At 37.9% G+C, this 17,426-nt stretch overlaps 1 protein-coding gene across 2 annotated transcripts in view; it reads left to right on the top strand.

Annotated features, from left to right (window-relative positions):
- Positions 1 to 17,426, top strand: part of LOC109101242 (phosphatase and actin regulator 3-like) — a 65,761-nt gene that overhangs the window by 18,028 nt on the left and 30,307 nt on the right. Inside the window, exons 1-8 of one of the 2 annotated variants that reach the window (XM_042765873.1) lie at positions 2,125 to 2,390; positions 8,682 to 8,843; positions 10,172 to 10,249; positions 10,442 to 10,591; positions 11,560 to 11,781; positions 11,943 to 12,138; positions 12,993 to 13,183; positions 14,083 to 14,236. In XM_042765873.1, coding sequence (XP_042621807.1) covers positions 8,687 to 8,843; positions 10,172 to 10,249; positions 10,442 to 10,591; positions 11,560 to 11,781; positions 11,943 to 12,138; positions 12,993 to 13,183; positions 14,083 to 14,236 — 1,148 coding nt within the window. In that variant the 5' untranslated portion in view covers positions 2,125 to 2,390; positions 8,682 to 8,686. Of the gene's footprint in view, positions 1 to 2,124; positions 2,391 to 8,681; positions 8,844 to 10,171; positions 10,250 to 10,441; positions 10,592 to 11,559; positions 11,782 to 11,942; positions 12,139 to 12,992; positions 13,184 to 14,082; positions 14,237 to 17,426 lie in introns of those variants that run through there. The other variant, XM_042765872.1, reaches the window with a different exon arrangement.

The raw sequence follows: 17,426 nt of genomic DNA, 5'->3' as shown, positions 1-17,426 counted from the left end.
ATAGTTATTATAATTTTTTGCAAAGATACATAAAGCATGTTATGGCTTCAGAAGACTATATATTGCACATATGATACGGACTTATTTTATAATGCAAGAATGCAACTACATATTAATTCTATTTTATTATTAGTATACTATTGTTACAATATTAGACATATTCTTCAAAAATGCCCCTGTTGTGCTCCACAGAAGCAAAGAGAGAGTCACTGAACAACATGATGACAGTGTTTCCCTTTTTTAGGTGAGCTGTCCCTTTAACGGCAGGTTGCTTTTATATATATATACAGGTGCTGGTCATATAATTAGAATATCATCAAAAAGTTGATTTCACTAATTCCATTCAAAAAGTGAAACTTGTATATTATATTCATTTATTACACACAGACTGATATATATCAAATGTTTATTTCTTTTAATTTTGATGATTATAACTGACAACTAAGGAAAATCACAAATTCAGTATCTCTGAAAATTAGAATATTACTTAAGACCAATACAAAGAAAGGATTTTTAGAAATCTTGGCCAACTTAAAAGTATGAACATGAAAAGTATGTGCATGTACAGCACTCAATACTTAGTTGGGGCTTCTTTTGCCTGAATTACTGCAGCAATGCGCCGTGGCATGGAGTCGATCAGTCTGTGGCACTGCTCAGGTGTTATGAGAGCCCAGGTTGCTCTGATAGTGGCCTTCAGCTCTTCTGCATTGTTGGGTCTGGCATATCGCATCTTCCTCTTCACAATACACCATAGATTTTATATTGGGTTAAGGTCAGCCGAGTTTGCTGGCCAATTAAGAACAGGGATACCATGGTCCTTAAATCAGGTACTGGTAGCTTTGGCACTGTGTGCTGGGGCCAAGTCCTGTTGGAAAATGAAATCTGCATCTCCATAAAGTTGGTCAGCAGCAGGAAGCATGAAGTGCTCTAAAACTTCCTGTTATTCGACTGTGTTGACCTTGGACCTCAGAAAACACAGTGGACCAACACCAGCTGATGACATGGCACCGCAAACCATCACTGACTGTGGAAACTTTACACTGGACCTCAAGCAACGTGGATTGTGTGCCTCTCCTCTCTTCCTCCAGACTCTGTGACCCTGATTTCCAAAGGAAATGCAAAATTTACTTTCATCAGAGAACATAACTTTAGACCACTCAGCAGCAGTCCAGTCCTTTTTGAAGCGAGACACTTCTGATGCTGTCTGTTGTTCAAGAGTGGCTTGACACAAGGAATGCGACAGCTGAAACCCATGTCTTGCATACGTCTGTGCGTAGTGGTTCTTGAAGCACTGACTCCAGCTGCAGTCCACTCTTTGTGAATCTCCCCCACATTTTTGAATGGGTTTTGTTTCACAATGCTCTCCAGGGTGCAGTTATCCCTATTGCTTGTACACTTTTTTCTATCACATCTTTTCTATCACGTCAGTAGTCATCTTTTGGACAACTGTCAAGTCAGCAGCGTTCCCCATGATTGTGTAGCCTACACATTTGAAATATGTCAGTCTGTGTGTAATGAATGAATATAATATACAAGTTTCACTTTTTGAATGGAATTAGTGAAATAAATCAACTTTTTGATGATATTCTAATTATATGACAAACACCTGTGTGTGTGTGTGTGTGTGTGTGTGTGTGTGTATATATATATATATATATATATAATATAATATACATATATATATATATATATCTATATATATATATATATATATATATTTATTTATTTATTTTTTTATTTTTCATGAGCAGTAAGGTTAGAAATTTTTAATAGCTTTTTTTGTAGCCAAAACTTTAAGGAATGTGCCAAAAAAAAGACTTTAAAAATTAAAGATGCTTTTACAAATATGGTATACTGAGTATAGCTGTAAAACTAATGCCATGCAAGTTTGAACCGTCATCATCTGTGTGCACAATCACATTAGCATCCTCTCTCGTGTATGAAAGATTTTCAGCATGTAGGTCACATTCTTGCAAGAGAGTATGGTTCTTTTTTTGCACTCTTTTATTGTTAATAGGTCATCAGTCTAGTCACAAATCTATATTGAAAGCAGAATAAAAGGCTTGAAAAAATATTGCTTCACGAATGACATTGAAAATGAAATGGTCTTTCGCTCGCGCATTGCTGGGCGCGGATGATGCTGCGCGCACGCGAGTGATTCTGCTGACGGAGCGCTGCGGGAATCACTCGCTTCCCATCAGTGATAAGGAATGTTTTGTTGTGTTCATGGGAGCAGGGAAGATTCAAACGTCCAGCTGTCCTTGTTCTCACACATTTCGATCGTGACACACACAGACACAGCACGCCTGAAGACTCCACCGTGAGGCGTCCAGTGAAACGGCAGCGCGTGCTGAACTCTTGAGCGTCGCGGGAAGTTACTGAAAAGACGCGTAAGTGTGTTTATTATGCATCAGTAGTATCAATACTATTCTATTGATTTCGTCACGGTTTATTTGTTATGCGTGAGAAAAAGAATTTGTATTTATTTGTTGATTGATTTTTTTTTTCTCACAGTTACTGACTGAGCTTGGATGTAGTGTGAAGTAGCATGTCAGATATGTTATTTACATTTAGACCTACGTTATTTGCGCCACAAGCATAATTAATGCCAAATCTGACGCGTTCGAATTAACTTGCAGTCTATTTGAGTTTAACTATAAAGTCCCTTTTGTTGCTTCCAAGATATCAGTACCTTGGTGATGAAAAACCCATTTCACACCCTGGTTTCATGGTGAAGGGAAGAGTCTTTTTGTAATGGCTCCTGTCGAAGAACTTCCTATTGATTTATTTTCTCACAGTCTAATAACAGAAGAGGTCTTGTGCAGATGAAACACTCAAGCAGCGTACAGAGAGCAGAGAACACCAGATCACCTTCATAATTCAGGGAAAGCCGTGTTGGGGTTCATCACGTGGGGTTTACTCATCGATTTCTCCATGCATACTGTCTTTATATTTTGATATGAATGACATACACTACATCTCTCCAGTCACTTCTGAGCTTCCCATGATATTCTTCAAAACAACATCTAGAAATTATAAATAGAGGGATGCCTGGTGTGTGTTCCGTGGCGCTCGACTCTGATTGGCTCTCGAGGGTTTCTAGTCGCTCTGTGTGGCAGCAGCCTCCCCATCCACCCAGCAACCCCCGTTAGTGATGCTGCGCCTCAGAGGGGCTGCGCTGCAGCATCCAGAGGAGTCGTCATGGCAACGACGGTCTGACCCTGGGTTGTGTTTTAGCTGCAGTAGCTAAAAGACTTGACCTGGATTCTACACTGCTGGTTTAATAAGACATGAACAGCTGACCTGCTTTACATCGTCTGGGCTCTGTCTGACTGCACCACACCAGCATCTTGGAGAAATCTAAGCTGCATTCCATCCTCTTCTCTCTATCGAAACTTTACATGTGATAACAGTACTGCTGAGCTGTTATATAAATGCATTACATTAATGCGCAGTTTGTTGAGTGTGATACTGTTGATCTCAGCATGAATAAATGTCGACAATCATAAATGATTTTGTTATGGCTGATTTAATGGCAGTGGAAGCTGTAGTCAACATAATTATTTGTATTTTTTTTAGCTTAGCTGGAAGGGGAGAGTGTGGTCCTTTCCACCACTAATATTACAGTGGCACTCCATCCCATCACCCACTTGCTGCCATGCTTTACCACATACTGTTATAATATTTAGCCACAAAAGAAAGAACCACACCACACTTATAGCATAATAAATGCAATAAATACAATTTTATTTTCATCAACGATTTTTTTGATATCAGCCTTCAAACTACAGCAATCGTGTCCTGTTTTGATTGCATTGATTGACCATAGAGCAGTGTGTGTAGATTCACTGTAAGCTTTCACTAAATGAAGCATCAAATTATTGTATTGTTTTTTTATATTACTGATTACATATTTAATGGTGCCTGCTAAGGCAAGCATTTCTATTACTAATGGTGAAATTTATTTTTAAATTCATGTATTATGAAATTTATGTTAGCTTGTGGTTAAGAGCACGATCTATTAAAGACCATATGCCATGCTACCAAGAAACTGTGCTTCAAACCACAGCTCGAGAGCTGTAGTTCCAACCACGCAACTTAGTAGGTAAAAAAAAGACTTTAGATATATACAGAGGGTGCACTGATATTACTTTGGAGCACATTGGTTGGTCTAGCATGAAAAATTAGCTTTTTATTGCTAGTTGAGCATAAAAAAACAAAATTTTTGAGACAGCTGTCAGATTTCATTGATGATTTTAAATATGAAATTTAATCATGAGCTTGGTGAACAGTTTTGGAGAATTTGATGTTTCCCATTCAGAGAGATAAAATAGAGCGTTGAGACTAGGCATGGGCTGATTACCGTTTTCAAGGTATACCGCGATTTGAAAATTTCACAGTTTCAAAACGACTTATATTTTCTATTATACCATTCCTGCGGTATGTGCTGGTTTCCATTTCTCCTCTAAGACTGAAAGAGTAGGAATCCCTCAGACTGAGTGCAGTGTATACTCAATAAAAGTATACTCAACCGCAGATGAGCGCGGACGGAGGAGCTCGACACATGCGCAGTTCCACGGGGTGCGCGGCTGTCTGTGAGGCCTCTTGATGATGAAAATAACGTAATGCAGACAGTGCACGGACGGCCGAAATATACTTTGGCCTTTACGCAATCGGCAACCAGCTGTTTTTTGCCTTATTGCAACTCTCTGTTCTGGACTTGCACAAACTGTGAGGTCATTTTACAAAATGACATTTATGTGAAAATATGAAGTCTGTTAACGCCCGTTAACACAGGCCAGAGACGCTGAAGACAGACACACAGTGAAAAATACTGTAGCAGGCAGATCACTCACTGTTTATGATGCACAAACTATTGGAGGAAAATCCTCAATATTGATTTGGGGGTTTATATGAATGTGTTTTTGAGGGGAGCTGACTGTCTTCTGAAAAGTTTACGTGGTATAATTTCACAAAGCTTGTCAGAACATTCTATTTTTGCTTCAAATTGGGTTATTATTAAATCAAATTATGTGTATGATTATTATTATATTATTATTATTATAACTAAATGATATGAAATTATATAAATGATATGTGTATGAAATACATAATTAAAATTAAATAACTGTAATTACAGATTTAGGTTAAATAAAGATGTCAGTCTTTCTTTTTTTCTTTTTAGGAAACAAATCAAAGAAAAACAAATTCTACTGTTTCTAATATTCTGTATGTTGCTCAAAAACAAAATATATTGTGTCCAGTGGGGAAAAAGATGTTCTTTTACCCAGTCATTTAAAAATAACACATTTCAGAGCTGTAACAACAATACCGTGATACAGTGAAACCGTGATATTTTTGCTTAAGGTTATCATACCGTCAAAATCTCATACCGGCCCATGCCTAGTTGAGAGACATTTCAGTGATGTCCGCCGAGTGAAATGACCTGCCTCATTAAAGGAACTTTGGTACAAATACCTTGTGATCATAGTTAGCAATGCTTTTTTTATTGTTGTGTTTTTGAAGCTGCAGCCACTAATATGGAGAAGCTCACAGATACTGAAAGTGAAAGTGACCCATACTCAGAGTTCGTGCCCTGCATTTAACCCATCCAAAGTGCATACACACACACCATGAACACACGCCCGGAGCAGTGGGCAGCCATTTATGCTGCGGCGCCCAGGGAGCTGTTGGGGGTTCAGCGCCTTGCTCAAGGGCACCTAAGTCGTGGTATTGCCGGCCCGAGACTCAAACCCACAACCTTAGGGTTAGGAGTCAAACTCTCTAAACACTAGGCCACGACTTCCTGTAACTTCATATATCAGTTTCTGTGAGGATATGTGCATTCCTACCAGGACATTCATATCATTCAATAATGACAGACTGTGGTTTATTGGGAAACTCAATAATAAGCTCAAAAATAACTTTATTATGCCAAAGAGGATGCTTACAGAAGTGGGGATAAAATCTTGTATGACCAGGCCAGAACTAACAAAGGAAATCAGAGCGGCTAAATACTATTCTGAAAAGCTGAAAAAACAGGTCCTGGCATCAGTATGGACTGGTCTGAGGAACATCACCGTGTGCAACACCCCCCGCAGTTTGTGGAGAATCAACAACTGGCTGACGATCTGAATGTGTTTTACTGCTGGTTTGAAAAGCCCAGTCTCACACTCCCCTCCCACTCGAATCTGCACTTCACACTGCACTCCTAAACCCCCTGCAAACCCCCTCCTTACCTCTCCTATCATTAAACCTGCGCTTATTTATCTAAAGAAAGGACTGTAGAGGATTGGTTATAATATAAATGTATTATAAATTAGTTTACATCCGTCACTATTCCTTCTGATATTAACAGGTGTTAGTTAATGTTGCTGTTTCATTCTTGTGCGGTTTTAGGTGTGACAAACGGAAGAAACAGACAGAGATAGAAGCTCTCAGTGCTGCCCACGGTTCATCTGCACTCTTCCTGAGGTGTCAACTCTCCATCTCAGCCAGACTGTGTAGGAGAGATGCTTCTATTCCTGCTCTGTCGCAGGGTTTGAGTCTCCAGCAGCGCTGCAGAGGCCTGTCGCTGCCTCATTACGGTGGACCCGGTAACTCAAAGGGTCTTGTGGACGCAGTCAAGTCATGTGTTTGATGGGGTTTGAGACAGATTGATCCAGTGGCAGCCTGTCTGCTAGATTGATGTATGGACGTTGGTGTGGATCTCAAGTTCATCAGCTGTCAGTGAACCATTGGGCATTTTGAGCCGCAGGAGTGACTTGATTTCTGTGGGTAATCCAGGACTGTCTTTTAAAACAGTCAGTTGTTTGTGTGTTGGTGGCTGTGCAGACCATGTGAGACAGACATAATGCACAGCTCTGTGTCCACTGCTTTTTGTCATAGAGCAAGATTCACCAGAAATTTAAAGAAACTGGTTGCTGTTCATTTGAAAAACACAGTGGCATGTGCCAACACGAGCTCTTCTGCATGTCATTGAGCTTAAAGTGACTAAGAGCTACCAAGCTCGAAAAGGACAAAAAAAACATAAAATTAATTCATGCAACCTGTAAACTAACTTTCTGTATATCATTATTCACCGAACTTGCCATATCATGATCAGTCATGTGACTAGTAAGACACCAATCTCATTTGGAATAATTAGTGTCAAGCCTGGTTCCATCTGTTTTCACACAGCATGTTTGAAAATGTGCAAACACAGACGAGAGTAAAGAAAAAAACGAAAGTGTTGTCAGTTTTTTCCTTAAACAGTGCTATTGTATGTTTTCAGAAGACTTGGAACATAATACACAACTTTTTTGGTGTTTTTCATCTTGTTTTAGTTGGGTTTTTTAATTCAGTGGAAATGAGCAGCATAAACATCTTCATAATTTCTCTTTTTTTGTGTTCTTTGGAAGGAAGAACATTATTCAGGTTTCAAATGACATGAGTAAATAACAGGTCAGTTTTTCATGTGTTTCTTTAGCTTTTGAATTAAAACTAATGTTTTGCCTCAGGGGATATGACCCATATGCTGTTCCACCTTGGTGAATAAATGGTGTTAGCACAGCAAATGAGATTCGACACAGGCCTTGTTGCTGTACTGCAGACACCATTCACTCCCCACGGAATATCATTGGCTCTTACAGGCCCCTTTTGCAGCTGTTATTAACATCCGTCTCAGGTGGTCTGATGTCAAGTGGACAACACTAAATACTGGTGTAAATGGGATCCAAAATGCTGTCAGTAGCTATGTTCACATGCACCCAAATAGATCAATAGAATGGAAAAGTCTTCATGTAAACACCTCAATGAATGAATTCGGTAACACTTTATTTCAAGGACCAATTCTGGTTGTTAATTAGCTGCTTTTTTGCATGCATATTACTAGTATATTGGCTGTTTATTAGTATTTATAAAGCACATATTAGGGCCTTTCGCACCGCGGGAACCTTTTCATAGTACCAGAACTAATTGTGGAACTACCCAGTTTTTGGCATTTTCGCACTGCCATAACTGAGTGCGATTTTAGTAACGGAACATTAACGTTGTTCTTCTTTGTTTTCGTTGTTGAACGCTGCGCACAAATGACGTCGCTGTCGACCAGCTTACGTCACATCACGAATGCAACCCTTTAAATGGTACTGGGAAATAGTTCGCGCAAAATCATCCCAGTACTTTAGTATAGTGCCTTTAGTTCTGGAACTAAAGTGGTTATAAGTACCTTATTCTACACGACTGTATTTTAGATCCCTTAATCCATCCCATACCTAAACTTGCCTTACTAACTATTAATAAGCAGCAAATTAGGAGTTTGTTCAAGGAAAACTCTTCTGTTCCCTATTCTAAAGTGTTACCATACTTCAGTTTTGAATGGATTGTAAAAGGTGGTGTAGACCTGAAACAATCCAATCAACAGAATAAAAAATCAAGCGTATAAATGCTTGAATCAGACAGTTTTCTATCAGTTTTTACATTGTTTACGTGCAGTGAACATCTTACGTTTGTTTTCATCTTTTGAAATGGTTAGTGGAAGTATTTACTAAATATTATTAAAAATGAGTTCTTCTGACATGTATGTCAGGATATGTCATCACCGCAGTGGCTTTCACAGGTTCTGCGCATGCACTGAAGTTAGGCTTTCGGTTTAGTAGTAGCCTTCTTTGAGAATGTTTTTGCTTGTCTGTTTTCTGTTGTAGATGTAATGGATCAGCACAGAGCACTTCACTCTGGTTGTCTTGTGTCAGGGGTCCGAACTCCCCCCATCCGCCGCAACAGTAAACTGGCCAGCCTGGGACGCATCTTCAAGCCCTGGAAGTGGAGGAAAAAGAAAAATGAAAAGCTGAGGCAGGGCTCTACAGGTGAGTTAATGTGATATAATACTTTATAAAGATCACATGGGTAATTATTTCCCCATTAAAATGAATGACATTGCATCTTAGCTTTCATGCTATTACATTATATTACTATAATTTCAGTAATAAAATGAGTAGTTCCTGATAGGTTAGTGAAACATTTATAAAAAAAATATCCCTCAAGCAACAGTGTGATCAATTTAAATATCAACAGGCAAATCTGTGGCCTGGTAGCTACAGTTCAATAAACAAGAAGTCAATATTGAGTGGCATGTTAGACACAGTTGTGCCAGTTCCTTTTCCACAGTGCAGTACACTTCTAAGCAGAATGGCAGTGTTCTTTCTTTCTCTCTCTGAATGAATCCAAATTGGTTGAATAAATGATTTGGTGATTTGGTCATGAAGATATCTACTGGCGTAATGTAACCCGCAGAAATACTGTCTGAAAAATCCTCAGATTTACTGCATGAACTGATAGACTGTCAGAAACAAACAGACAAGAAACAGTGAAAAGCTGCTTGTTCAGTCAGAATATTTGCTTTATTTATTGACATTATACCACAAATGGTGTTAATAGACATAAACGTGTACTGAACACTGATCATGTCTTTATTAAAATGAATACTGAAAAATTAAATACTGACGGTAAATGAAATTGTGTTATCATTTTACCATTTAATAAAAGCTACAAGACACGAGAGCAATGGTTCATAACCTTTCTAATTGTCAAATGTACAGAAACTTTTATTTAACTTTAATTTAGATGTTTATATAAATATTAGTTGATTATTAAAATAATTTACATTTTATTTTTAATGTATTTAAAACATATTATTTTAAAAATAGATTTATATAAATTGTTTTATTTAATAATAATAATAATAATAATAATGTAATGTAATTAAATAAAATATGATCAAAAATAATACATTTACACAATTACAAAAGTTTCAATAACATGTTTTATTACCAATGAATTGACTTGACCTTTCTTGTAATTTATGATTACAGGGATTTGAAATTATTATTATTATTATTATTATTATTTACGCACAAATAGCAGTTTCCACAAGAGAGCTTTACATAACTAGACAAATGTATATTTATTATAAAAATGTCTGTGACATCGGTCTTTAGTTGTAAATAATATTGTTCAAAATAAATTATAATTGTTAAACATTTTGAATTCATCACATGTGCTAACAAATACATTTTGACAGCCCTAACTTCCATAAATGATGATTAGTATCTTTCCCACAGCCAGCCTCTCACTGTAGTGTTAGTATTTGTGTTCAGCGAGATCTGTATTTAACTCTGTCTGATGGCATCTGCAGGGCTGGAGAGGAAAGTGCCCACCAGGCAGAATCGTGACGATCTTGTCAGGAAGGGCCTCCATGCAGAAGCTGGCATGGGTGAGAAACTGCCACATCACTCTTTTCAGCAGTGCCAAACGCTCCCCGCTATCAGCGGCTGTTCACCAGCAGCATGCACGCGTAACGGTAGCACGATCACCTTGTCCTGTTTGGCCACCAGGAGAGTGACGAGGCTATTATGAGAATGTGATGACAGCCGTTGAGATTGCTGCGTTTTTCCCATGCTTGCAGAGTCTGGCCTTGTGTGTGGCGGGAATACAGACGAGCCAGGAACCCTCCTGCTGGATGAGTCTGACGGAGAGGAGCGAGAGGACGAGCCCATGGCGCCGCTGGCCAGCAACACGGACGATCTCGGGTCTGATGAAGACAATCTGTCCTCAGGTCAGGACCCCTGAACACATGGCCTTCTGCAAAACAGATGACTAGAGAGTCACCATGAAATGAAAGCTGACACTACAGTATTAACTTTATGAACACACATTCCTGAAATTAGGTTTTCCATTAGTCCAATGGGAAAAAAAATTGTCCTTGTACTCATGGTTCAAAATGTACCTGAAAAATAGTTAATAGTTAAAGTCATTGTAATGTTACTGTTGCAATGTTTCAATAATAATGTTGTTGTGATTTGATGCTCTGGTGGGTGAACGTGACCTTCAGAATTATTTTTCCAAGTTGTTTGTTGGAGTGAACATTGTTTTAGTAATTATTTTTCCAAGTTTTAAATTTTAGTTAAGTGTGTTTCTTTGTTTTTATTTGTAAATTTCACGTTTATTTATTAGCAAATTCAGAGTGAAAATTGTTTCAAAGTAAATCATAGCCTACACTGATTTTTCAGTGCAAATAAAATGCCAGTGGACAGGAGTAGATCCCCCACAATCCACTGCAAACTCATGGATAAAAACATTTCCTTCTTGTTGAATATTCTGTTTCATGAATATAACTCATTAGGGAAGTAAAATGGGATGCACATGATGTTTCATGTTGACGACACTAAATAAAAAAAAGAGTGTATAAACAGTTTTTACAGAGAAATCTCACAAACAATTACAAATAAATGGCAATAACACATGAAACAAAGACTGTAACAATATTTTCAAGATACACATAAATAATCTTTTTTTTTTTACTTTTACATCTTTGAAAAAAATATTTTTTCACAGTGTATTAATATCATGTATGTTAGAATTAATATGTATGCAAGTTATGCACATTTCATATGATTTTGTAACAAGTGATGACTCATTCAGATTATGAAAGTGGACAAATGTGGTCTCGAGAGAATGAGCAGCGCTGAATTAGCACTAGGTGGCGGCAGAGATTACACTCTTTTCTGGCCGATCTCTTTTCAGAGCGAGACGCAGCAGAGATGACAGAAACAGAAGGGGAACTTGAGCAAAGTGAAGATGAGGAGAAGCCTTGTGTCGATGCCTCGAGGAGAGGGGCCAGTGTGGGGCCCGCTGAGGCCCCTGAGTGCCATGAGGAGAAGAAAGAGGAGCCACCACTCAGAGAAGTCCACACTCCTCCAGCCAAACTTGCTGTGAAGCTGCTTACTCGACTGGGCAGTCTGGACAGTCAGTATCATTGAGAGTACAGCCAATGCATAAATAATATATAATGCATATCAAAAGCATAGGCTATATAATAGTTTTCTATGCCCAGAGGAGTGCTTGTTTTAAATAATGAAACTAAATTAATCACAGAAGTACGATCTTTATTCGTTCTTGTCCATTAGGTACCCACTCTAATCAGAGCCGTCCCGCTCCAGCCACGCTGCCCAGGAACTTCACCCTGCCCAAAGACACCCTGAGGGGCAGGTTTTCCACCCCCACCGGCTCCCCTTACTTAGGTGTCATGCACCATCAGCTGCCCCCTAGCTGCATCATCGAGGAACTGCACCGTGCGCTGGCCACCAAACACCGGCAGGACAGGTGAGACGCTCAAGCGGGACAGTCGTTCAGGAATAATTCATCCAAATTCTGTCATCAATTACTAAACGCAGCATATAAAAGTAGTTTGTTTGAATTGTGTGCTATGTAGTCACACGATAGTTCACTACCGTTCAAAGAATAGGGTTGGTAAAATCCTTTAATTGATCCAAAAGTACAGAAATATTATTAGAATTTAAAACAGCTGTTTTCTATATGAATATCTGTTAAAATGTAAGTAATTCCTGTGATAAAAGCTGAATTTTCTGCATGATTACTCCAGTCTTCAGTGTCACATGATCTTCAGAAATCATTCTAATATGATGATTTACTGCTCAAGACACATTTCTGATTATTATCAGTGTTTTTGTGAAAATCATGTCACATTTTATTTTTCAGGATTCATGGATTAAAAGAAAGTTCAAAAGAACAACAATTTATTTAAACCTGATTTAATGCATCTTTGCTGAATAAAAGTATTAATGTTCTTCAACAATGAAAACAAAACTTTCTGACCCCAAACTTTTTAACAGTAATGTATGTGTCATTATACACTGAAAACCTTCCGTTCGATGTTTTTTTTCTCACTGTAATTTATGCATGTGGTTATTTAATGATGGCACTCTGCCATTATACAACACATCACACCATGTTTGACATGACTGATTTCTAACTGGTTGGGTTCTCACACGTCACATTTATTGGTGAACTATTCCTATAGTGTGACTTTTCAAGTATAAACATGGTACATTTAACTGTATTTAACCCTCAGGCGAGAGGATAGGAAATCAAACACAGTCAGGGAGTTCAGATGCATTATCATCCAGTTTTCATTATTTTTTTCATGCTTTGCATAGTTTCCATGGTAAGGAGATCCGTGGTTCACCCAGACGGCGCTCGGATGGACGGCTGTCCCGCACCGCCAGCACTGAGAATGAGCCGAGCGCAGAGGTGGAGAACAAAAAAGAGGCCGAAGAGAACAAGGAGAACATGCGTCTGGATGAATACTACAGCGACCAGGACAGCTGGAACGAGTCCGTCATCTCCGGTCTGTTTCTTTGTGCTGACTCTGCATCAGAATCATTTTAGATTAGCTAGTTAACAATATTTGCAAAGTATCTGTTTAATGAAATAAAATTGTAAATTCTAAAAATACACTTAGAGTTTTAAACTGAGATTTGGGGTCAGTGTTATTTTAGCATTATTTGTATTTATTAATATATTTTATTTTAGTCAATATTTTATATTTTAAAATATAAATTTTACTGCTTTTGTTATGGGAATTTGTCATTGTAATTCATTTTAATTTCATTTTAATTAATAAAATTATATTTTCACACTGTAGTAACATCCTGGCAACCACCCAGGTTCAGTGGCAGTGACATTTAAACAAAAAAACATCACTCATGTTTTCTGGACATTTTACTGTATTCAGAAAACTCCTCGTGCCAGAAATGAAGAGGCTTTTCTACTTCTAGACTTGATTTGTCAGCAACATCTGGTGTCCTACTTCTAATGCAGTCTGCTGTCATTACATGTGGGCCAGAGAGAGAGACTGAATGAAACCGGGCGGCGCACACACAAGTCACCAAAGCAACTTTGAGACTTTTGGAGATATTTGATCACAATCACAAAAATGCACACAAAAATATTCTGTTCGCAAGTGATATCCGATTTCTCTTTGTTTACTTCACACATCTTATATATGATCTCCACCTCATTACTGAAACTTAAAAAAAAAATGATTTGGAGCAAAATTATTGATCATAGAGGAAATGCTACTAAGATCTAATGAAGATTGGCAGTCAGACTGAAATACATTGAATCGTATAGAATGAACGTTATGAAACCTGTTGCCTCTGGGTCATGAACGTGCCTATAGTTAACCCTTGTTGGTCAGTTTCACCTCATAAATGATCATGTGTATGTGTATTTGGGTCTGTGCAGGTACACTTCCACGACGAATCAGAAAAGAGCTTCTGACAGTGAAGCTGCGTAACAGACCCAGTAAACAGGAGCTGGAGGACAGGAACATCTTCCCTGTGCGCAGTGATCAGGAACGCCAGGAGATCCGCCAGCAGATTGAAATGAAGCTTGCCAAGTGAGTCTCGTTATTCCATGTCATGCTGATACACACATATTTCATATGCACTACTGTTCAAAAGTTTGGGTCAGTATGTTTGTTTGTTTGTTTTTAAGAAATTCATACTTTTATTCAGCAAGGATGCATTCATTTGATTTAAAAGTGTTCTTCTGAACTTTCTATTCATAGAAAATATGAAGCAGCACAGCTGTTTTCAACACTGATAATAATCAGAAATGTGTCTTGAGCAGGAATGATTTCTGAAGATCATGTGACACTGAAGACTGGAGTAATGATGCTTAAAATTCAGCTTTGATCACAGAAATAAATTACAATTTAAAATACATTCAAACAGAAAACTTTTATTTTAAACAGTAATAATATTTCACAATATTACTGTTTTACTGTATTTTTTATATAATTAATGCAGCCTTAAAAACATAAATATTATAGACCCCAAACTTTTGAATGGTAGCACACATATTATTTTCCTATCCTGCCAGTGCATTACTATTCTGTAGGTTGCCTTTTATTATAAGCTTTTAGCATTGTTTTTCCACTGCTGTCTGCAATCAGAACAGAGCTGTGAGCAAATTTCTGATGCTAAGCACAGATTGAGGACAGCTAGTTTTAAAGATGGTCAGTAAATGACTCATGCAATAAAACCAAATCGAGAAAACAAACTCTTCATGACCATTTTGTGTAGTTATACATTATAATTTAGCTCTGGAAAGTCTTTGTCAAATTAAGTTAAGGGGTACTTCTGTGTTAATGAAAACAAAATTATTGTAAACAAACTTCAGGTTTTCATGCAACACAAAATTGATATTTTTGAAAAATTTGTTTTGTTGCAATATGAGATATTGGTGAGTGCTTTCATGTTTGTTTCAGGTGTTGCATCTGTCCTGCTTTGTCAGGTGCTATTTTAGCCCCCAGTTTAATGTTCATGCAGTGCATGTGTGTATTCAGTACCTACAGCACACTTCAGCCAGTGCTCAGCCAGTGGGGGGAGTTACAACATTTCTTTTTATTCCTGTGTAACCCAAGCAAACAATCACACTCTAATATGGCCACCCTTTGTTTTCTGTGGTATTTGAGTCAACAGACTGGGATGAGCTTGGCGAAAACTTGATTCTCTAGTCACTGAACCATTTTGTGTTTATTTAGAGTTTTTGTGATGGGAGTGATGATTGCTTCGGATCATTGTTCTGCTAGAAGATTCAACCACAACCAGTTTAGGCTTTCTGAGTCAGTCAGCCGTTGATTTAACATGAGCTAGTAGTTTATGATATTGTGTCTCCTAACAAGCTGTCTAGCAGCCTTTGAATAAAAAATATGCCCCACATCCATCAGTACAGTTGCCAGGAGAGATGAGCTGCCTTTTATCAGTCAGATCTTCTGTCAGTGCCATATCCATCCCTTGTTTCGGTCTCATTTCACTGCAGAAACCAGTTCTACTAAAAGTTCCAGTAATGCTTGGCAAACAGCAGGCATATGAGTTTGTTATTTGATGATAGCAAAAGCTTTTTTCTTAGAAACCATTTGTGGTTATGTAGGTGGTGTCTGATGTTAGTTTTGGAAAATTTCTGACCCCAAGACCAACTTTAGTCTGCATTTCTTCAAGTGTGATCCTTACAGATTTTTTAAAATGAGTTTATGGATATGTTTTGTGCTGTAAAAAAATTATCTATTTAAAGATTTGTTCAAATTAATCAGTTGAAAAACAGAGAGTTTTACAACAGGTAAACGGATTAGATATTTAAGGGTGTCACAGATTTGCATAGAGCAAGAGTCAGATAAACCTCATTTATCTGGCTCTACAGAAAGCTTTAGGCCATGCAGCTTTTAGGGTAGCCAGATGTCCTGTGTTTCCTGGAAAATACAGGACTATCCCATGCAAAACAGTACATCTGCTTACCGTAAGTGGTCTGAAAGCCATTTCATTTAGAGAAAAAACAAATCAACACAGACTTTGTAAACCTGCTCATTCTTGCAACAGTAATTCATGGTTGTGTTGCAGTGGTATTTTTATTCTTGCTTTGAATTTTGTTTCTTGTTTTCTTGCCTTGGATTCTATGAAATAAGACCACCTTCAGGCATCCCCATGAGAGGGGGCTCATTTATCAATTATGTTTCTTGCTTAAGTTGCTTAAGTCATTAACTGGTTATGCCTCCTCAGTGACTGGGTAATAAACAGCCATTTCTGTCAGTGTCTTCTTGGTTCCAGCGTATTCCTCCTCCTCAGCTTTGACTATAAGTGAACTAATAAAAAAATAATGAGAACATTGTGTGTAATCCCAGTGGCTGTAAATAACTGGAGAGTTGCTGGAGTAAGATAATCATAGCAAAGACTGCTAACCAGCCAATGCTTCCACTAAGCAACTGCTTGCTCTATTAAAGTTGGGCTGATTTTTCTACCCGTGCTTTCTGTGTATGCTCAAGTCATACATGCACATTGAATTTGTTTTGCATTGATTGGTTGTTCCACATGGTGGCAGCACTGATGCTGGGTGTTGTTTTGCAGTCAAAAAAGAAACTGATAAGAAGGAACAACTTTGCAACAAACTAATGGAAAATAAAACAATAGATGATAGAATAAAATAGAATATGTGTCAGGGGGATCAGATATTCACAAAACTCTTGTTTAAAAGAATATAAAGATATATGTAAGTGATAAATTTTGTAATGTTTCTGTCTTCTGGAGAGAAAGAGCACAGACACTGGATAAAGACGATACTTTGAAAGGCTATGTAAAAGGCATATGCTGCATAAGTATGCTGTGGGCTTTAGTGACTTAAGTCAACAAAGTCCTTGAGTGTAAATCTTTGGGATTATTTTACCCGTTGTATCACCTGGTACGAGGTAGGGCAGAAACCATTTGTCAACATTATCAACAACATCGACAATAAAAAAAATCGTCTACAAATATTTTTGTTGTCGAATAGTCATTGGATATTGAATGACCTAATGTAAGAGCCTGCAATAACGCAGTTTGACCAGTGTGGTGTTGTAGCGCAAGACTGCAATTCAGTGCTCCCTGCAGCAATCCAACAAGAAGACATACTTATGAGAAGTGCAGAGAAGCTAAACCAGTAGAGTGTGGGAAAGTTTTACAAAACTACAAAAAAAAAAAAATCCTGTTGCATGTAAAGGCTCCAATATACTCATGGCCAGGTCCTTGTCTTTGTTTTTCATTAGGGGTAAAAGA

Source organism: Cyprinus carpio, chromosome A11 (assembly GCF_018340385.1).
Source record: "Cyprinus carpio isolate SPL01 chromosome A11, ASM1834038v1, whole genome shotgun sequence".
NCBI lineage: Eukaryota > Metazoa > Chordata > Actinopteri > Cypriniformes > Cyprinidae > Cyprinus > Cyprinus carpio.
This window is presented reverse-complemented; position numbering and strand designations above follow the sequence as displayed.